Genomic DNA, 22231 nt, shown 5'->3' with positions numbered 1-22231 from the left:
GACCCAAGCTAATCCAAACGCCTGGCAAAAAAGGGAAGTTTTCACCCCCCCAGCAAAAACCCAGAGGGGGGAGTAAACCAAATTCTGTTAGGGAGGGAATTTCACAGTCCCTGCCAATGGTACCTCCAACAGTAAGAAGATGTGGAGCAAGGTCTCAGATAAGAAATGCAGTGGGCGGGGAGTTTCATGTGATAAGAGGCAGTCCTTCAACTATCCTGGTCCCAAGACCATGTAGGCCTTTTCAAGTTATCAACAGCACTTGGAATTGAGACCAGATGTGAACTGGAAGCCAGTGGAGATAAACTAAAGCTAGAATAATATTGTCGAAGAAGTGGACAAATCTGACTGATACATTTGGCTTAGTTTCTTGATGCTGTTCAAGGACACCCACACCTACAGTGCGTTACGTTCTAATCTAATCATTTGTGGAATTCCCTCCCCAGGCAGGTCTTCCTGGAGCCAACCTTTTGGTGCCACGTAAAGATATTTTTACTCTCCTAGGCTTTTTAATGTATTTTTTATTTTAATAGATTTTTGTAACTGCTCTGAACATTCTGCTAAAGGGCAGCCTATACATTTGTTGAAGGCATATGTGACAATAGCCAGATTTGCGTTATCTAGAAAAGGGTGCAGCTGGTACACTAACCGAAGAAATATAAAGCCTCATACAACAGTGCTTCTGCTCATTGGATTCATTGTGTTCTGGCTGTTATGTGCCTGGCTTCAAGTAGTTAAATGCAAATGAATATGCATTTGTTATTAGCTGAATGTAAATGTCTGGTCTCACATAGTTTCGTAAGCCTGAAGAGCATTTGAATTATTGCCTGCTTGCCATACTGGATTTCCGAGTTCTTTCTTTCTCTAGGTAGAAAACCCCCCTGATTCTGCAGGACCTCTTAGAGTTGCCAAAGCAGATGGAAGACTTGAGGACAAAGCACCTTCTAGTACTCCTGCAAATGCAGTATGTAAAATGTGCAACTATATACCTACTTTCAAAGTGAATATGCTTTAAAAAATTATTTGCAGTTACAACAAAAGGGAAAAAACAACGAACAATAAAAAGAACATAAGAAAAAAAGCATATCCATTCACAGTAACTATTCACAACACTATTAATTTAAAAATATAATATTCATTTATTTCATTTCTGTACTGCCCAATAGCCAAAGCTCTCTATACCGCCCAATAGCCAAAGAATAAAAGACTCCACACTTCTGTTTAAATATATACATTAATATAAACAGTCCATAAGCAGTCTAAATAGGCATCTAGATGAAACTGACAAATACAGTATATATGTTCAGATGCAGCAAGACCAGTAATATCTTCAGACCATAAGTGATAGATATTTATCTGTCAAGACTTGATATAAAGATACTTTATAAAATGTATCGATAGTATAGAAAGCAGTACAGGTATCTCTATGAACGTTGATATTATTACTCTTGAATAGAATGCTTTCTTTCTTCCTTTATTAAATTTATTAATCGCCCATCTGGCTGGTCACCCAGCCACTCTGGACGATGTACAACATATAATAAAACAGTTTAAAACAATAAAATTCTACAATAAAAACATTTTCTAAAATACCCTAACCCACCCCAAATGCCTGCCTGAACAACCACGTTTTTAATGCATGGTGGAAGCTCATTAAAGAGGGGGCATGACGGAGTTCCTTAGGGAGGGAGTTCCATAGATTGGGGGCCACCACAGAAAAGGCCCTCTCCCTCGTCCCCACCAGTCTAGCTGTCCTGGCTGATGGGACAGAGAGAAGGCCATCTGAGGCTGATCTTGTTAAGTGGCCTGTCTGGTGTTGCTGGAGGCGCTCCTTAAGATAGGCTGGGCCAGAACCATATAGGGTTTTAAAGGTCAAAACCAACACCTTGAATTTGGCCCGGAAAACAACTGGTAACCAGTGCAACTCCTTCAGCACTGGAGTGATGTGATCTTGCCGGCAGCTGCCTTTAATCAGGTGAGCCGCCGCGTTCTGTACCAGCTGCAGCTTCCGAACCGTCTTCAAGGGTAACCCCATGTAGAGCGCATTACAGTAGTCTAAACGAGAGTAGACCAGGGCATGTACTACCGATGGGAGCAGATAGGAAGGAAGGGGCGCAGCCGCCGTATCAGATGGAGTTGATACAGCGCTGTCCGGCTCCCAGCCGACACCTGAGCCTCCATGGACAGCTGGGAGTCCAAAATGACCCCCAGCTGCGGACCTGGTCTTTCAAGGGTAGCCATACCCCATTCAACACCAGGTCAACATCCCCCAGCCTCCTCTTGTTTCCCACCAAAAGTACCTCGGTCTTGTCATGGTTCAGCTTCAGCTTATTCCTCCCCATCCAGCCACTCACCGTCTCCAGACATTTGGACAGGGATTCTACAGCCAACCTTGGTGAAGATTTGAACGAGAGGTAGAGCTGCGTGTCATCCGCATACTGATGACACCGCACCCCAAACCTCCTGATGATAGCCCCCAGCAGCTTCACATAGATGTTAAATAGCATCGGGGAGAGGATGGAACCCTGTGGCACCCCACAAGTGAATGGCCACAGGTCCGAAACCTCCTCTCCCAGTGCTACCCTCTGGTACCTGCCAGAGAGGAAGGACCGGAACCACCGCAATACGGTGTCTCCAATGCCCAACCCCTCCAGGCGGTCCAGGAGGATACTGTGGTCGATGGTATCAAAAGCCGCTGAGAGGTCGAGAAGAACAAGGAAGGAGCATTCATCCCTATCCAGAGCCCTCCTCATATCATCCACCAAGGCGACCAAGGCCGTTTCTGTCCCATGCCCAAGCCTGAAACCCGACTGAAATGGGCCTAGATAATCGGTTTCTTCCAAGTGTGCCTTCAACTGCATCGCTACCACCCACTCAATCACCTTACTCAAAAATGGCAGATTTGAGACTGGGCGAAAGTTGTTCAGAACTTGGGGATCCAAGGAGGGCTTCTTTAAGAGCGGTCTTATCACTGCCTCCTTGAGGGCTGATGGCATCACTCCCTCCTCAAGGGAGGTGTTCACCACCACCCTGATCCCCTCACCCAGTCTCTCTCCACAGCCCATAATGAGCCAAGATGGGCAGGGATCAAGTAAGCAGGTGGTCGGCCTTACAGATGAAAGCACCTTGTCCACTTCATCAGAAGGAAGAAGCTGGAACAGATCCCACAAAACCAATTTGCCACAGGCCGCCTCTTGCTCACTAACTGTATCCACAGTGTGCGGAATAACACTCATAATCTGATCAATTTTAACTGCAAAGTGTCTTGCCAAGGCCTCACAGGAGGCCTTAGAATGCTCCAGTGGTTCCAGAGCCACAGGACCGACCAGGCTTCGGACCACTTGGAACAGCCTCCTGGGACAGCACTCTGCAGACGCGATAGAGGCAGCATAATATTCCTTTTTTGCTGCCTTCACCGCCACGTGATAGGCTGAAGATACAGCTCTAGCCCGTGTCTGATCGTCTTTGGAGCGAGACTTCCGCCACCGGTGCTCTAGCCATCTCACCTCCTGTTTCAGAGCTCGTAACTGCGGATTGAACCGTGGTGCAGTCCGAGCCCTGTTCAGGGGGAGAGGGCGTTTCGGAGCCACCCGATCTAATGCCCCCCGATCTAATGCCCCAGTGATTGCAGCATTCCAGTCACCCACCAGGGTCTCGACCGAGTGGCCATTGGCGTGCTGCAGAGAATCCCCAAGTGCATTCAGGAATCCATTCGGATCCCATTTTAATGGGTCCTCCACCCCTGCGGAGGGGTTGTGGAACAGAGAAGTCTAACATCACCAGATACTGATCTGACCATGACAAGGGGGTGGTGGATATACCCCCGACTTCCAGATCACTCCCCGCTTCTCCAGAAACAAACACAAGGTCTAGTGCATGACATGGGTGTGCCCAGGTGGAATAGGATGCAGCTCCCAGGAAGCCATGGTCTCCATGAAGTCCCAAGGTGTTCCTGTGATGGCCTCCGAATGTACATTAAAGTCCCCCATCACCAATAAGTTAGGGGACTGTACATGCACATCAGAGACCACCTCAAGCACCTTGGCCAGGGAGTCAGTCGTGCTGCGGGGTGGATGGTACACGAGCAGAATCCCGGACTGCCCTTTGGGCCCAACCTCCAGTACATGCACTCAGCAACCTTGGTCTCCCGGAGAGGGGGTCTGGTGAAGACCAAGGACTCTCGGTAGATAACAGCCACTCCCCCTCCCCGATCCCCAGCCCTCGGCTGCTGTGCATACAAAAATCGAGCTGGACACATGGCCGCAAGAGTTGGAGCAGCAGCCTCGGCCAGCCAGGTCTCTGTAATACATGCCAGGTCTGCACCCTTGCCCAGGATCATGTCATGGATGAGGTAGGTTTTCTGGGTAACAGACCTGGCATTGCAGAGCAGCAAATGAAGGCCAGAAGATGGAGTCATGCCTCCCCCAGCCATCCTTTGGCTCTGGACAAGCCCGGAGCAGGGGACAGATACTACACTTCTCTCCCTTGTTCCCCTTACCTGGCATGGCCTGCCCCTAGCGCTCCACCAGCACCCCCAGGTACCTCAGCCAGCCAGCTTATGTAGCCCCTCCAGGGAGGGGCAGGTATAAGCAGCACAGCTGGCTTGGTACCTGGAGGCCTGGTCCTGCAGGGACTGGCGGTCGGCCAGGCAGAAGTCTGCGGGGAAGGCCTGGTGGTGGCGGCGGCGGCAGCAGCAGCAGCAGCAGCAGCAGGCATGCCTCTTCCCTGGTGGTGGTGGTGGCTTCTCCTGCAGGCCCTGGCTCTCCCAGGCCACCTCAGCCAGCCAGCTTATGTAGCCCCTCCAGGGAGGGGCAGGTGGAAGCAGCACAGCTGGCTCGGTACCTGGGGGCCTGGTCCTGCAGGGACTAGCGGTCTGCCAGGCAGAAGTATGCGGGGAAGGCCTGGTGTTGGTGGCGACGGCGGCAGGCCCAGCAGCAGCAGGCACGCCTCTTCCCCAGTGGTGGTAGCTTCTCCTGCAGGCCCTGGCTCTTTTCTATAAAAAGATGGCTTTGAAATAGAGATGTCAGAGAAATCTGCAGTGGATTCAAATGAGTTCAGATTTCTATGAATCTGACTTGCAGATTCTGCAGTGGACCAACTTTTTCTGAGCCACATGGATTCCATGGACTTGCAGACCAGTTTCTCACTTTGGGGGGGAATTTGTGCTAATTCGCATTAGTGCGTTAGCATAAGTGTGCATTATCACTAATGCAGACTTGCGCAAATGCACTAATGTGAATTACTTAATGCAAATTAGCGCTAATCTGCATTAACTATTGCGAACGTGCACAAATGCACGTTAGCACAAGTAGAACAAATTTCTGGTTAAAAAAATCTGATTCTGACAGCGTTGTTGTCGTTCAGTCGTGTCTGACTCTTCGTGACCCCATGGACCATAGCACGCCAGGCCTTCCTGTCCTGCGCTCTCTCCCAGAGCGTGCTCAAGTCCATATTCATTGCATCAGTGATGCTATCTAGCCACCTCATCCTCTGCCGTCCCCTTCGCCTTTTGCCTTCAATCTTTCCCAGCATCAGGGTCTTTTCCAGTGAGTTTTCTCTTCGCATTAGGTGGCCAAAATATTTGAGCTTCAGTGGATAACAAAACAAAAGATGCCTGACAATCTGCAAAACACAGAACAGATTTAACAAAATCCATACATCCCTACTTTGAGGACATATGCTTAGTATAATGTGTATTGCTCAGGTGGGTAATTGACAGCGAGTGTGAAGAAATGTTCCCAAACTGTATAGTAAAGGCAACCATCAGCATGTTTACTGAAATATCCACTAGTGACAAGCAACCATGTGCTTTGAAATGAGTCTGGCAGGTTTTCTCCTCCCTTTTACCTTAGAAGCAGCTGGTTTTCAAAAAAGCATAAGAGCTGCTTGTTGTAGTGACAAATTTAAAAGTAAAAAATTGCTATAATGTTCCTATATATTAGCTGTTAACTAATTCTAGAGTTGTATACAATCTGTAAGTCTAGTGGTTCCTCCTGTCATGGTTTACAGTGGTTGTAAAATAATTGCCTAATATTGCCTAATGGTTGCTGATCTGCCTAATGGCTGGTGTTATGGTTTCCATGTTTTATTATGGCTATTTATGTATTGTGTTAGGATTGTTTTTAATTTGTTGTGATTTATGTTTTTATTTGTAAGCTATCTTGAGTATGATTTATCATTCAAAGGTGGGATATAAACATAAAATTTTTTAAATTACTGGTGCGGTAGGTAAAACTGACCTCCATTTGGCTGAACAGAAATAGTGCAAGATGGTTAGCATGCTTGACTGGCTTTCACGATTCAGTGCGTTTGCTCTGTTTCATAGGTGCCTTGGCTATGTATATTTCACAGTAATACATCACTTGCTGAATGTCTGAACTAGCTCATTTGAAACATGTGTCTGAGGTGATGGGAAACAGCATGAAAATTCTATCCATTGTACTTGATTTATGATGTTACCATTTGTTGGTACAGTCATCAAGCAGTGAACATGCATGTGTGGACTTGCTTTATGTTTCTCAATATTGTGCTGAATTGCAGCTCAAGTTCATTCTGTAGCTTAACTATCTTTGGATGAATTACACAGTTGTTGAACTTCGTTTGTACCTTGTTCTTCACCTTCTACCAGCTTTATAGCTTTAGGGATATAGCTCATTATAGCCCTAAATTTTAGAATAATAATAATAATAATAACAACAACAACAACAACAACAATAATAATAATATAGGCTCTTAAGTCTTTTCGGTTCACTCCATACCATATCCTTGCCACCATTCAGTTTACTTTCCTTTTCTAACGCACCTTCGGGTGCAATTCTGCTGGATTCCTTTATTTGCTTGGAAACACAGGGAATGAATTAGCAGAAGAGCTTTGGCATCTCCATGCATCAGTGTCCTTTAAGCTTCAGATCCTGACCCTGTTGTAACATGCTTATTCTCAACATTACCACAACTGCAAGTTGTTTCTCACAGAAACCATCAGGGCAAACTTGCATAATTTCCAACTTGTGTCTGTCCTATTTCATTCTCACAAAGCCAAGTAAACTGGAAATGTCAAAAGCAAAACATATAACAAACTAAGTAGCCCATGCCAATGAACCTACCGTTCATAAAAACCATTTAAGGTTTTTTATGTTTCTAACAAAGGCTTAGTGGCATCCTGGCAGGATTGATGCACACAAATAAGGTTTTTGAGATCAGCGGAAATTTTTTAAAGGACATTGGAAGAGTTTTTCTCAGTAAGTCTAGCAGAGGCCAAAGGCTCTTTGTGTATCAATATATTAAGGAGTGAAGAACTGCATCCATTTTTAGTCGAGCATACTTTAGTAGCATTCCCCACACAGTGGTCATGAATGTTGATTTGTTTTTGCAGATCCAGAAGAGACACCCAGGCACTGTTATTTCTTTGGAATGGGCTTATGCATTCTTTTTAGTTCTCTAACATCTACCTGAAGTCTTGTTTAACACATTGGGTTTATAGGAGAGGGCCTTTGCAGTGGTAGCACCCTAGTTGGGGAAAGCTCTCCCCAGAGAAGCATACCCGCCACCTATGTTGTGATCTTTACAGCACCAGGTGTTCCTCTCTGGGGAGGGCTTTCTGCAGCTGGCGTGTTAGCACTGAAAAAGTGAAGACCTTCTTATGCTCCCAGGAAGTTTATGTTTTAAATCTGTTGTATTTTTAAACCTTTACACTGCTGCTGGTTTTAACTTTGGTTTTATACTGTAGTTTTAATTTATATATATATATATATATATATTCTCTTTAATCATGCTGTATTTTATGATTTTAATTGTTGTAAACCACCCAGAGAGCTTCAGCTGTTGGGCGGTATAGAAGTGTAATAAATAAATATTTTTACATCGTACCTTAATTTTTGTTAATTTCCAATTTGTGTAGTGATCTCATCCACATTATAACTCATTCACATTTATGATTTATTGTTACTTTATAATGGTTTGTTACGGTCAGATGTCATTCCCAAGACATGCGGGGGGGGAACCTGAATGCTACCTAACAAGAAATTGATATGCATCTGTGACCTAGGTTAAACATGATGTGGGAAAGTTTAAAAAAATGGTACACAGCTCTCATTACATTTACACCAGAATGCTGGTATCTGTGGGTGCATCATTAGCATACTCATTATACATCTAGGCTACAGATCCTTGGTGTGCTAGTGTTGCATTTGTATGCATGGTGACCCATTTTAAACGTAACAAACATAATCCTATGCATGTTTACATGGAAGTAAGTCCCAGTGTGTTCAGTGGGGCTTACTCCCAGATAAGTGTGAATAGGTTTGTACCCTTAATCATGCTTCTGGTGAAATATGACCTAGAGACTTTATTGCTACTGTCCTACAACTGCTTGATAACTCCTAAAATAGAATTTACAAAGACCCATTGATTGAATATGATTAGCAGTAGAGTTGTTATGAGTCCAGGTTCTTAAAGTTCTCATTAGTGGTCATAGATTATTAAAATTAATTATGAGTTTTATTAACTCATAACTAATTATGTACACTAGCAATTCATTCTGAGAACTCAGGTTCATTGCAATATCTATTAATGAAGTCTTCTTCCTCTTTCAGGGCAAAGGAACTACACCTTTAGCACCACCACCAAAGCCTATACGCAGAAGGCCAAAATCAGAAGATGAACTGAGACCTGAAGCTGAGGAGCATACACAGAAAACAGGTGTCATAGCTGCTGTTCTTGCTTCACAGCCATCTATTCCTAGGTAACCCAAGATGTGTATGAGTACCTCTGCTACTGCAACATTTTCGTTTTAAATAGCAAATATATCCATAAAAGACAAATGCAAATGGTCTATGATGCTTGAATCATTGAATTGCTAAGTAAAGCCAGTGTAAAGAAGCTTGAGTCCCAAACACAAGTACAGGTGCTTGTTTTGAAAACTAATACAGAGTACTTTGTATAATGTGTTACAATCTGTAAAGACAGAAGTCTTTTGGTGCACATTTATTAAAATCACACCAAGAATCTAGCTTTAATATTTATTAAGTGTACAGTTTATTCTGTCATATTTTCCTTGCATGTTATAAACAGGGATTCAAAAACTTCACAGGGATTTTCACTAAGCAGGAGGACTTGGCGTTCTCAAAATCCCATCAAAAACTCCAACTAGGCAGGCTCCCTCTGTGGCCAGGGTCTATTATTTTAGTGCCCTATACCACCCCTCCCCACTTTGAAAAGGCTGCAATTGCTGGGCTAGTCAGAATGTTCTTCCCTTTACTCCTCGCGCTTCACAACCAATACAAGCTAAAAAAAATCACTTTTTTTCAAAATGGAATAAATTATGCAAAGTAAATTGATGTATGCACACTGCATATAATTTGAGTACTGGCTCTTGGCTTCCTATGGATAGGGCCTTGATTATTTGGCTTAGAGAAATGCAAAACTCTGGTTATAAGCTTGATTTTGTTACTGTAAACAGTCATTATTTGTGACAGTGTAATTAGGTTCAACATACTGTTAGAGAAACATACTAAGTGATTCTAAGCTAATAGTTACCAAGACAAGTGCAAAGGCCACAATACAGAGAACTGCACAAACACATAGCACAGTTTTGTCTTTGTTTCAAACAGCTTTGAAAAGGTAGTTTGAATTGTACAACAGAGCACTTCTTCAAAGAAAAGAGAGGAAACCTAGGAAGCTCTACTAGGTGCATGCAAGCTTTAACTATAGCTCTGTAGACTGGCCAGTGACAGGTGAGAGTGCTGAAACTATAAAATTCATGCTGTTTTTTTAAACCTCCACACAATACATTAGTGGGCTAAGGAACTGAGTACTAACTACTTCCAGGAAAACCTGACTGATTTGGAAACAAATATTCAATGTTTTCTGAAAGCTCTTTCATGAAATATCTCCTCAGATCGGTGGGAAAGGACAAGAAGGCTATTCAGGCATCAATCAGGCGCAATAAGGAGACCAATACTGTTTTGGCCAGACTGAACAGTGAATTACAGCAGCAATTAAAGGTAAAGTCTTTAACTTTTCCAAACTGGAAAACTCAGCTTTAAACAACATAGAGTGTGCTTTTATTTTTTATTTCATCTTCTGGAGATTCTGCTGCTTCCTTCACATAGCATAGTCAGAGCTTTTGCATTCGTTGCTGATACATGCCAGGTGTCTACTATCATAAGAACATAAGAGCCATGCTGGATCAGACCAAGGGTCTATCTAGTCCAGCATGCTGTTCACACAGACCAGCTGTCAACCAGGAACCCACAAGCAGGGCATGACTGCAACAGCACGTTCCCACCCATATTCCCCAGCAACTGGTATACATAGACTCACTGCCTCTGGTACTGGAGGTAGCACGTAGCCATTGGGACTAGTAGCCACTGATAGCCTGTTGCTCCAGGAATTTGTCCAACCCCTTTTGGGACATCACTACGTCCTGTGGTGGCGCATTCCATAGTTTAACTATGCGCTATGTGAACAAGAATCCTTTTATCTGTCCTGAATCTCCCACTAATTAGCTTCATAGGATGACCCCAAGTTCTAGTATTTTGAGAGAGGGAGAAAAATGTCTCACCCACATTCTCCAATCCATGCATAATTTTGTACACCTCTATCATGCCTTCCCAAGCTAAACAATCCCAGCTGTGGTAACCTTCTCTCAGGGGAGATGCCCCAGCCCCTTGATCATTCTAGTTGCCCTTTTCTTTACTTTTTCCAGCTCTACAGTATCTTTTTTTAGGTATGGTGACCAGAACTGTACACAGTATTCCAAGTGTTGTCACACCATAGATTTGTATAGGGGCAGTATGACCCTGGCAGTTTTATTCTCAATTCCTTTTCTAATTATGCCTAACATGGAGTTTGCCTTTTTTACAGCAGCCTCGCACTGGGTTGACATCTTCATTGAGCTGTCCACCACAACCCCAAGATCTCTTTCCTGGTCGGTCACTGCTAGCTCAAATCCCATCAAGCTATACTTGAAGTTGGGATTTTTTGCCCCAATGTGCATCACTTTACACTTGCTTACATGGAACCACATTTGCCATTTAGATGCCCATTCTCCCAGTTTGGAGAGATCCTTTTGGAGCTCTTCACAATCCCTTTTTGTTTTAACTACCCTAAATAATTTGGTGTTGTCGGCAACCTTGGCCACTTCACTGCTCACTCCTAATTCCAGATCATTTATGAACAGGTTGAAAAGCATTGGTCCTAATAAAGATCCCTGTGGGATCCCACTATTTACTTCCCTCCATTAGGAGAATTTACCGTTTATTCCTGCTCTCTGTTTTCTCTTCTTTAACCAGTTACTGATCCATAAGAGGACCTGTGCTCTTATTCCATGACTGCTGAGTTATAGATACACACACGCCACATGGGGTGCTTCTTCCCTTAACAACGGCATAAAACAAAATGAACTGCATTATATTTATTTGAATTTTGTCCAGAAGGATCCGCAATGTGGCTTATACAAAATACGTAGTATCTAGAATATAACACAATGTTTGTATATGACAAACTTGAATATCTATAATAAGGATTTCTTAATCATTGCAACTTAAAAAAAATGTTTTTTAGTATCCTTTCATTGCAGTATATAAATGGTGAATCTTTGCTTTCTAGGATGTCCTTGAAGAGAGAATTTCACTGGAGGTTCAACTGGAACAGCTTCGACCCTTCTCTCACTTATAAGCCAATTGCCGTTAACTGTGAACTAATTAACTCTGAAAGGGGAAATTGGGTAAAAGGCCTGATTAAAAACCCATATGTTCAGCTCAGTGCACTCTTAACATTTTTTGTGATTGTTTTGTCCTCTGTCCACAGTTGTATTTAAGTAACTTTTATAATTTTAATACCAAGAATGGAATAAATGTTTCCTGGAATGTTCTATATATTGGCACTGCCAACCTTCCCATTTTCTTGGGAGGATACAGTTTTTAAGTTGGAGCAAGGTTTGTACAACTTCAGTGGCCTATATCCCAAACTGGATTACGTAATGGATTTTCTGTATTTCATGTCAAAGATCGTTAATAAAAACATCCCAAATATCCAAAGGGATTTCTACCTTTAACACAGAAGCACATATATTTATCATAAATGCCTTTTACACATCTTTTTTTTCTGATTGTGTAAGAGAAGATTAACCAGCTGTGGTCACCAATTCTCTCTAAGCCACATATCGTAACCTTGCAAGGCATCTATAATTTCAAACAGCCAACCATTTTGAGTAACGCTACTTATGTTTTCCAAGTGCCACACACATACATTCTTTCACTTCTTTGCCATACCAAATAAATTTGGTTGTCTTTTCCTGTTTATGTATTTTATACATGACCACAGCTTGACAGTTGTTGAAATGTTTCCATTCATGACCCTGATTTTGCAGCATGCACGTAAGTGCATACCTTCTGTGAAAGGATTAGGTGTTAATCTATCACATGCATTTCCTGAACACCACCTGTAGTTGCATGCTTTGCACATTACCCTTAAATAACTGACACATCCACAAGACTTTACTGTAGCACACTTTATGGTCAAGAAATGTGTCAGTAACTCAACTCTTCTTTCCCAGCCCCTCACCCCCAAACCTATTTTTGCTCTTTAAAGGGTTGGGTTACCATTTCTCCCCATGTCTCCAAGCCTTATTCGTCTGGCTTGTAGACAGGCTTCATTATTAACACAGTTTCCTGAGTGTATCCTGCTATTCAGGTTGATGTACTGTATTAGGATTTGTTGTATATTGTATAATACACACCTTTTGATCTCATATGTAAATTTGCATTAATGCTGACTAACAGCAGATATTCTATTTAATGGCTTATTCTGGCTGTGGGATCATAGATGTTAAAGTGCATGGATGTATCTCAGCAGAATCAGAACTAGCAATTGTGTGATTTTTACACCAATAAAACAGCACAATATTTTAATTTGAGTGAATCCTTGTAATTTGGCTTAATAACACACTGAATTAGGCTGTCTTTCGCTAGCTTGTAAATACAGTTCTACGTTGAATATTGGATGACAGAAAACAGTTCTATTAAGAATATTTTAGCCACCATCTTCACTCTAGCTTTCAGTATCTAATGGCAAGCTGAGAACCTCCTGCTAGTCTGAAGTCTCAGTCTTCTGCTCAGTGCTAAGATCTGGATGCAAACTATACTAGTAGAGAGCAAGCATATTATCTCAAACTCTTGGAAGGAGGCAGAACTAAATCAAAGTATACATCTTCAGTATATGCCAAGCAGGAAAGAAGTTCAAACAAAGCAAAGAGTATGATAAAGAATCAATAAGGTTGGTAGCTGCATGAGTTAACACAAGTCTTAGTTACACACTAATCATTTCTATATACTGTATGGCAGGAGAGAGAATATTAAGTCACAGCAAATGTACTTTATTTACACTGAACATTTTCTTTTTGGGGACTGCATGGCAAGTATGTGTATGATAGACAGAGCCACCCATTCCTTGGTGGGAAAAGAGGTTTGTTGTGCATGACATGAAACGCAGCTTGGAAAAGGTTTGGATTCTGTAATTTAAATAAAACCACCCAGTCTTCAGCAAGAATTAGAGAAGTTTATACTGAACTTGCCTTCCTCACAGTACTGTCTATAAAACCTGCTCCCCTCAAACTGTACTAGGGTATGTAACCAGTATGACAGCTGTTAAGATGCAGTGTAAGGCACAAGTGATAGCACTGCCCTTCACCTGAATCCCGCACTCGAAACTTTGACACATTGGAGATGTTCTCCATTACTATCGGAGAGAGTGCAGGGGCTGAGGCCACCTAACCAGTACTGAAGATGGTTTCTCATTATATTGCAGAATTTTTACAAAGTAAGCTTGAAAGCCTCAGATTCAAAGGTTTTAGTTGGTAAAGGCCAAGGTCTACATTATTGGTGGTTGGGTGAGTTCGTTGGGTTTTTTTTTTTACTTTCTAGTGTCACCTATTTAAAGCCAATTATGTTTATATAAGTGGTTTTGAACACAGGTTAATTAAATGATCACATTCATTTGTGCCCATAGAGGTAGAGGGCAACTAATAAGAGAAATCTTAAGAGCAGTTCATATCCTCTTCAATACTACATCTAATTGCCCTTTGCAATGCAGAAAGCCATATGAACTTGTCATCTTCCTCTGTGGAACAAATCCATTGACACCTTGGCCCTTGTAGAAGAAAGGCATTCTTGATATCTGTGAAAAGAAATGCTACTAATATTCAAGATTATGAATTTGGATGACATAGCAATAGGACCAATTCTCAAGTTAAGATTTCTGCTCACTCAAGCAGAGATTATGTAGCAATACACATATATAATGGTTAATATTGACATTTGCATGGATTCCATGCATTATAGGTATTGGCATTTGTAAAATGATAGGGAAATAGTGATATGAAAACCAGACCTAAGAGTGCTCATTTGTTAGCACCTTTTTCCTATCCTCGCTATTCATTGTTAGTGCTTCACTCTTCCTCATCCATCTTGTCCATCTAATATAGACGTATACGTTTGTTTGCTTCTATACAGTACCTACGACATAATAGGTGCTGTATAAACGACAATTACAGTAGTTATAAATCCAGCTGCCGCTTGCATTTGCTACTTGGTTTCTGTGTTGCAATTTTGGGTATTGTGTTTAACTACAAGCTGTTTTGAAAGTCTATGTGGAAAGTGGCATAGAAATATTAACAAACTAATAAGAATCATATTCAAACTTAGCTTCATCAAAGGATTATACACTCTAGTGAAGGCATCCTTGGATATGTACAGCTGGAAGTGACTTAAGAGTTTCCTGATCAATAGTCTCCACTCAGACATTGAATCCACATAAAGTAATCCTGCCAAGTACTCTACTGCTGGTGGTTTTTCAAGTACTTAAGCATTATCTATTCCAGTGCCCACAACCCGTTTTCTTCAATAGCATTACCTTATCTCTAACCTCTTCCACCACCACCACCCATCATCATCGTCTGCCCTATTAGTCGCTAGACATTCTCAAAATAGTTACAGACTACTGAGTCAGATTGACTGACAATGTAGACTCCTCCTGACCCTAATATACCATGCATCCATGTGTAGACATTATACCTGAATAGTACACAAGAAAAGTCCAACATAGACACATATGATCATTTCTGCATAGTTTAGACCTTCATGTGTGGCCCTATGTGAACATGACATCCACACGCTGACAAGTGTGGGTCCTGGAGAAGGATCGGTTTGTCTGATCCTGTTCCATCGCCATATACAGGCCATAACAACCTGGAAGGTAGAAAGGTTCCTCTTGTGCAAGCACCGAGTCATTACTGACCCCTAGAGGGATGCCGTTTTTCCTCGGTGTTTTCCTGGCAGACTGTATAGTGGGGTGGTTTGCCATTGCCTTCCCCAGTCCTAACTACCTTTCCCCCAGCAAGCTGGGTACTCATTTTACTGACCTCGGAAGGATGGAGGGCTGAGTCGACCTGAGCCGGCTACCTGAAAACCAGCTTCCGCTGGAATCGAACTCAGGTCGTGGGGAGAGTTTCGGTTGCATCACTGCTGCCTACCACTCTGCGCCACACGAGGCTCTATAACAACCTGACCCACTCTATTTATATAAGCAAGACTTTATATGAATCCTGTTTCTGCCCATTTTTTCCAATTTGATATAATTTATTTATGAGCAGAGTTCCAGAATACTCATACTTTCATTTTGGTGTCATCTGGAAATGTTTAGAAGTATATTTACCTTTTCTCCCTGAATTTCACTACTCCAGCAGAAGAAGGTAAAGTATAAATGTGAGTTTACAAATAGATATGATTTGTTGTCGTTATGTTGATCACCTAGGCAGGATACAGACTTCATACATCCTCTGTGGATTTAAAGTAGTGCTTCCTTTTTTGTCATGATTTTAAATAAGCTGTAGTGTAATGTAACAACACACTATGTTGCTACAATACTGCATGTATAGTATTATGCATATGATACAATAATATACATAATATATAGCTACCAGGACAAATCAGAGATAGCACTTGAAAGTAGCTAGTTTTATGTAATAATAGCAGGAGGAAACCTACATTTCTGTGGGTCTAACCTGTGCCCTATCAAGCAATCAAGGGAAAGTCATATGATGGTATTTTTGGTTAAGAAATTATGGCCAGGATCTACAAAACCACATTAGTAGTTGTGTGTGCTCATTGGAGATTTGGGCTTCTGTTCCTCAAAATAGCAGTTCCCCATGCCACATTGTAAACTACTATTGAAACTAAGATTTTCTAAAGCAGTTCGGCTACTGAGGTAAAGAAAAAGGTTGAAAATTCCATTGGAATATTTGCATCACAGCAATTATTTCAAATTACGATGATTTTCCAATGATGTGAAGTTCTTTACAAGGCCATCCCCAGTTTCTTTACAAAGTGCATCTCTGATTGTTTAAATCTGTGCTAAATCTCACACAAAAGAGATCTTTTGTGTTGCATGCTGGGCCCTGTTAAGGTAACAATGCCTAAAGAAGTCATTTTGGGAGGCAGAAATTTTGTCAATGGCTGGAGTGGGATACTTGTATTTTTGATAGCTAGATGTAGAGAAGGGGCCAGCAACATGGTGGTGCCCACCAAGACCCCCGAGTCCACCCACTATTGGCTTTTCCCTACCTCTATTAAAATCAGTGGAGCTATCTCACTCCATTGACCTTAACAGAAGCAGGGAAAAGGGTCCCCTCCTGAAAAATGACTTGATAGGGAGGAAAGCCCACCCTCTACCAAGGACCCTTGGGGCAACAGGGTCCTTGGTGGCGATGGATTTCCCCACCCTTCCACCAGTTTTTCAACTTTTCTCCAGCTCTACTAAAGTCAATGCAGTGATCTCATTCCATAGACTTCAATAAAGTGGAGTAATAATACTCCACAGACTTCAAAAGAGGCGGGGACAAAAGTGCCCTGCAAAAATATAGCTTGGGGGGGGGGGACACACAAAAGGAAGAATCCCAGAAAAAAAGACAATTGTGCCTGTGGGCCTGAAAAGGTTTCCTACTCTTGATGTAGAGGGTATCTATTTCACCTTTTTGCAATATTCTGATTTTAATTGGATGTTTTTTTAAAATCCTGAAAGATTGTGTTCAACATTTACATCATTTTAGGGAAAAGAAAAACATACATTTGGAATCTGGAATGTCTTCAACAAGGAGCCGATGAAGTGTTACCACTGAAAAGAACTGGTGAGTAGTCTTTGGGATCCGTTCAAAAGGCTTGTAAGAGATGCTGCGACGTGAGATAACAAGTATATCATTGAAAAGGAAAAGGCTAAGATTGTGGGTGTGTTGATAGATCCTGTAAAAATTGAAAGGAAATTATCAGTCTTCCAAATGATTTTAAATAGAATAGCATTACTATAAGACTTCTGAGAAATTGGGACAGATGTTAACCAGTAGTGTTCTATGTGTGTGTTTTTTTAAACATGTTTTATTTAAGCTAAGGCAGTTACATGGCTGTTTCTTCTGGGATTGATCAGTAAGCCTTATAAAGACTAGTATTTCTGTTGTTACTTAGAAATAATATCTGGGCCACTGATTCAATTAAAGCCTTCAGCAGATAATAGTATCCAGAAATAATGAGACATTAATCATAGATTGTCCCAGTCCAAAAGTTTAGACTTCCTCTCTCGCAAGACTGTCATTCTTGCTGTTTGTTTCTGGTAAAAGAGAATTCACCTAAGTCCATCTAAAGAAGGGAAACTGTACAACACACGAATAACCACTAAATGGTTGGATACCCTTTAGCATCTGTGAAGAATTCATATACAAACAATTCAACAATCATAAGAGTTTCTAGCTACAGAGGTCAAACCCAGAAAAATGTATTAGCAGCCATTCATCTCAATCCTCCCTTCATTTTGCTTACTCCATCCCCAACTAATATTTGTATCTCAATTTACCTGAATGGCATACCAACTCTCTCAGAACAGCTGTTGAGTTGGGCTACATCTTGCATCATAATTAGATACCTATTGGCTTTCAGTAACGTCTGTGAATTAAACATTAAATGATTAAAAATTATGTAGACCAAGTTTGGTTCTTTTTATGTAGCCTGTACTTGATTCCTTATGCATGTTAATCATGGACTTCTGAAGTGTTTAAACATCGAAATGAACATTATGTATAAAGAATGGAGAACTTCTCCCCCTGTCTCCACCTCCCCTTCCCTTTGCCCCAGACCAATTATCTCTTATCTTCAATCGGTAGCTTTCCCCTGTTCTTTCCCCTTCTGCCCCCCACACGCTGCATTTGGGTTTTTACAAGTATCCATTGGTGCATCATCGGGGGCATTTTCAGAGGGGGTTCACTGCTAGAGATGGGAGTACTGCTACTCCTCTCCCCAGTGCTGTGAAGCCCCTCAAATCAGACACACCCTCACTGCCATGAGGCTTTTTAAAGGCCTCCATCAGTGCCAATGGAGGCTTTTAAAAACCCTAATTGCTGCTGAGGGAGCATTTTCAGGAGGGGTGTGTGTGTGTGTGTGTGTGTGAGTGAGACAGACAGACAGACAGACAGACAGAGAACGGAGTACGGGCAATCACGGCCATAGCCCAGCAGTGCGATGGTCTCATCAACTGCTGGCATGTGGACCCCAGCATTAAGTCCTGAGATATGATGCATGGAACTACACAAAAAGCTTTTCTTGGAGGAACTGTCATTGTTTTACTTTACTGATGTGTTGCTTGTTGTAAAACAGATAAAATGTAAATCAGTGGTTTTCAGTCTTCCCAAACCAGGGACCTACCATTAACCTCAGTCTGAGAGCCACTTCTACTTTTTCATCTTAATATATAGGATTACTTGGTATACAAGTATAAATCCAGTATCACACTATCCTGTTAGTATCACTGGCACATTCCACCCCTCTTTAACATATATCTATCCTCTTTAACATACATGTATTGTGACCACACTTACCCACTCATCACTTTTATCCCCTGGTCATCACTTTACTCCAGTAAGGTACATTCTTTCTCTTTGGTCCAGCGGTTGGCTTGTTTTTCATGAACACACACACTGTGTCATCATATTTTCACACTCAGAGTTGCCTGTGCAACTTTAACCCTTAGAATAAGCCCTTCACACAGATGCATTTGTTGTTTCTGTGCCTCAACTGTGTTACCTTTAAGCACAAACAGTTGCTCTATGCTATATTTTTCTGAAAACCACTTCTTCGATCATCTTCAATGAATGTACTTGTTTTTCCTTTGTCATTTATTAATGAATGTATACCTCATTACGGGAAATTCTTCTGCCTTTATCACACATTTCTTCTACCTTGCACTTAACATAGACAAACTGAGTACTCACAGGGCATCCTTGGATGAGTCTTTGTGTACTTAATATCTGATCATCTCTGCCCACATTCAGTTTTAGCTAGAAATGTAATACAAAGAAGGTAAGACAGTGACAGCAAGGAGGGATCCTATCTGCATTGCTCTTATCCAAAGACTATTCAAGTAAAGTGTGTGAGAATAACAAGCTTCCTGGGTACAGAATTCCACAAAAGGCACCATCATATGAAAAGGCACTGTCTGGTTGCCACCTGCCTAACCTTGGATGGGAGGATCACCTGGCGGAGAATCTTCAAAGATACCTCATGGGAAAGCTGTGTTTGGATCCCCCAAGATAATTTTCCTCTCAATTCAAGTCACCTACCCCTCCATCCTAGAGCTGCTATTAGTCATGGAGGACAAAAATAGAGGTAGCTATATTGTGCATTTATGTTTTGCCTTCTGTGGCTTAATAGCAACTATAGAAAGCAACCTGGAACAGGACCCCCACTATATATGGAAAAAGTATTTGACCCCTACACCACCATCCTAATCCAAATTGGGAGGTGGGGGGACACAGCTATTTTTAGAAGAAAATTACACTCTTGAAATCAAGTATTCAATATCCCATGTAAAGTGTAGTTAGTCCTGAGTGTCTCAGTGATATTCCTGCAAGATTACCACACTAAAAGGAATATAATAGACAGACCTGATCTACATAATCCTTGTATTGTTTCATTTGCTTAATTGCAGTAGTCAAATCTTCACGGTCAGTGTGTTCTGAAGGAGTGTGAAGCCTCAGAGCATACAGGAGAGTGATATACTCTTCAACCCTCTTAGAAGGGCACAACAGAAGTTCTTGTAGGCTATGTATTATATACATACAGGTAATGAGTGTTTTAGTTAGATAAGCAATAGACTTGCACTATGTATGTTCTAAGATTTGTGCTCAGATGGTTGTATTGCTTGCTGATCAAAGTCATTTTCTGTCAAGAGCCCTACATTCAGAGGTATACGAAGTCATATCCTAGGTTCTACTACTTCTCTATATCCCAGTTGCCCAGTCTGGTATCCCACATGTGAAATCTGCTGCCATATAGGCTGCACTATACTGTGCTCTTTCAAGCTGGTCACAATATTTTATGTTTCCTCATAACTGAGAAACTGACCATTACTGTATTATCATTTGCTAACATCATGTATGAGCAACTTTCAAGGATCATAACACAGGCAGGCAGACTGCTTAAAGAAATGCCAAACTACCCAACGTCATTCACTTATTTTGTGTATCATGTTGTCTACTTTCAATTCTCCTTCTGTGGGGCTAGCCCTGGATGAGCAGCACTGTCCAAATTATGCTGGGGTATATGTGAAATTTGCCTTGCATTCCCTGCAAAAGCAGGGAGAAAACCCCCAGCAAAAACTGGCATTTGTGGTAGTCTAAACCATAGAGAAAGTTGCAGGAACCAAGGTTAAAAGACAGACGTGGAATTAGTTCTTCACATGCCACCAGGGAGATAAGTCTGTGGGTGCTTCCCCCTCTCCCCCCTCTTTGCCACACTTCATTGAGGCAGGTGCAGTCTGTCCTCTCTTTTTATGTGGCCAGCAACACCTAAACTCAGAGAAGCATTAAAATATTGGAAGTAAACATTAAAAACTAGCTTAGCTAGTTTAGAACAAATTATCACTTTAGTTTCTTGCATTAGCATTTTGTAGAACTACCATAGCTACCAAGTCTTTTCAGAAGTTCAGTTACAATATAGTAGAAGCCCTAACTTTGGTAGTTCCCCACTCTATCACATACTTATCCTTATGGGTTTATTAATCCAGCCCTGATTGTACACTGGGCATGTAGTCTGACTTTTTAAAAGTATTTTTTAACCCACTTTGCTCTTTCTCCATTTTCTAAGACCATGTGTTTAATTTGAAAACACCATCAGCAATATTATATTCAAAGTTAGCATGTAAGAAGCTTGTACAGATTACTAACATTTTTGCATATATATTTTGCATATATATTTTAAAATATATAAAATATATTTTATATTTTATATAAAATACTATATATTTTAGTAGCCCTTTTCTCCTTTTAAACCACAAGGCTTACCTCCTCATGGTAGTAACAACAGTCTTATCGTGTCTCTTCAAGAAAGCACGGAATACCGGAATAGTCTCCCTGCACTGTGAAAGCAAGAAGTTTTGGCTATCAGTGTGATCTGATTCACAAAACTATGGACTAAATAATGATCAAGTATAGGATTCCTATAATCCAGTACTATGGTCTGCTATGCAGCATTTTGTCCTCTCAACTCCAGCCCTGTGAGGCAGCCTTGAAGCCCAGCTCTGTTGGTGGCTCTAGCACCTGCTACAAGCATTAATGAGGACAAGCACCTGCTCAGTAAATCCGTGCTTCCCAGAGAACATTTTGGAAGGCTAGAAGAATAGCTGTGAGGCTACAGACACACCTCGTTTTGGCGCTTCCCTAGGAAGCACTAAATCTCCCTTGTGCAACACAGTCAGCAGAACCCACCACTCATGCAATAGAATCGGTGGGCAGAAAAGAATTGGTGGGTCATAAGTACCCCATTGGATATAGCTCTTGGTTTTTAATTATGCAAAATACACCAATTAATAGAAACTAAACTATTAATCTAAACTAAACTAACTGTAAACTAAAATCACAAAACACAGAAATCACAGAAAATGCAGATCTGATTAATGGATACTAGGAAAAGATAAATTTCAAGTAAATCATTCCTGTCTAATGATTTAAGAAGCTTAGTTTTGTAGAATATGGCATAAGTGTACCTGTCCATAGATATAAAAAGGTTGTTTAATTTTTAGTTATTGCTGGTTGGAGGCTACATCAAGTAGGGAGTTATCTGGGCTGCAAAACTTGAGAGAATAACTTTTGTTACAGGTTTCAGTGCCAGATTAACTTCATACAACCAACAGACAAGTC

The 22231-nt window shown here is 41.5% G+C and overlaps 2 protein-coding genes across 18 annotated transcripts in view; one reads left to right on the top strand and one right to left on the bottom strand.

Annotated features, from left to right (window-relative positions):
* REPS1 (RALBP1 associated Eps domain containing 1) overlaps positions 1-12916 on the top strand; it is a 62820-nt gene extending 49904 nt beyond the window's left edge. For 6 of the 17 annotated variants that reach the window (XM_084827675.1, XM_084827674.1, XM_084827677.1 and 3 more), the window contains 4 exons: positions 866-961; positions 8589-8737; positions 9893-9998; positions 11605-12912. In XM_084827675.1, the coding sequence (XP_084683801.1) occupies positions 866-961; positions 8589-8737; positions 9893-9998; positions 11605-11673 (420 nt within the window). In that variant the 3' untranslated portion in view covers positions 11674-12912. Of the gene's footprint in view, positions 1-865; positions 962-8588; positions 8738-9892; positions 9999-11604 lie in introns of all 17 variants that reach the window. The other 11 variants (XM_084827687.1, XM_084827683.1, XM_084827684.1 and 8 more) reach the window with 4 other exon arrangements.
* Positions 12917-13359: 443 nt separating this feature from the next.
* ECT2L (epithelial cell transforming 2 like) overlaps positions 13360-22231 on the bottom strand; it is a 47826-nt gene continuing 38954 nt past the window's right edge. Inside the window, exons 17-22 of the mRNA XM_084827670.1 lie at positions 21377-21450; positions 19979-20135; positions 19307-19372; positions 17896-17984; positions 17119-17291; positions 13360-14172 (exon numbers count right to left, since the gene is read on the bottom strand). Coding sequence (XP_084683796.1) covers positions 14033-14172; positions 17119-17291; positions 17896-17984; positions 19307-19372; positions 19979-20135; positions 21377-21450 — 699 coding nt within the window. The 3' untranslated portion in view covers positions 13360-14032. The remainder of the gene's footprint in view (positions 14173-17118; positions 17292-17895; positions 17985-19306; positions 19373-19978; positions 20136-21376; positions 21451-22231) is intronic.

This window comes from Heloderma suspectum, chromosome 1 (assembly GCF_057233095.1).
Source record: "Heloderma suspectum isolate Gila_16-S chromosome 1, 16-S_ref, whole genome shotgun sequence".
In the NCBI taxonomy this organism is placed as follows: Eukaryota; Metazoa; Chordata; class Lepidosauria; order Squamata; family Helodermatidae; genus Heloderma; species Heloderma suspectum.
Note: the sequence above shows the minus strand (reverse complement) of the source record. Positions and strands in the feature narration are given on the sequence as shown.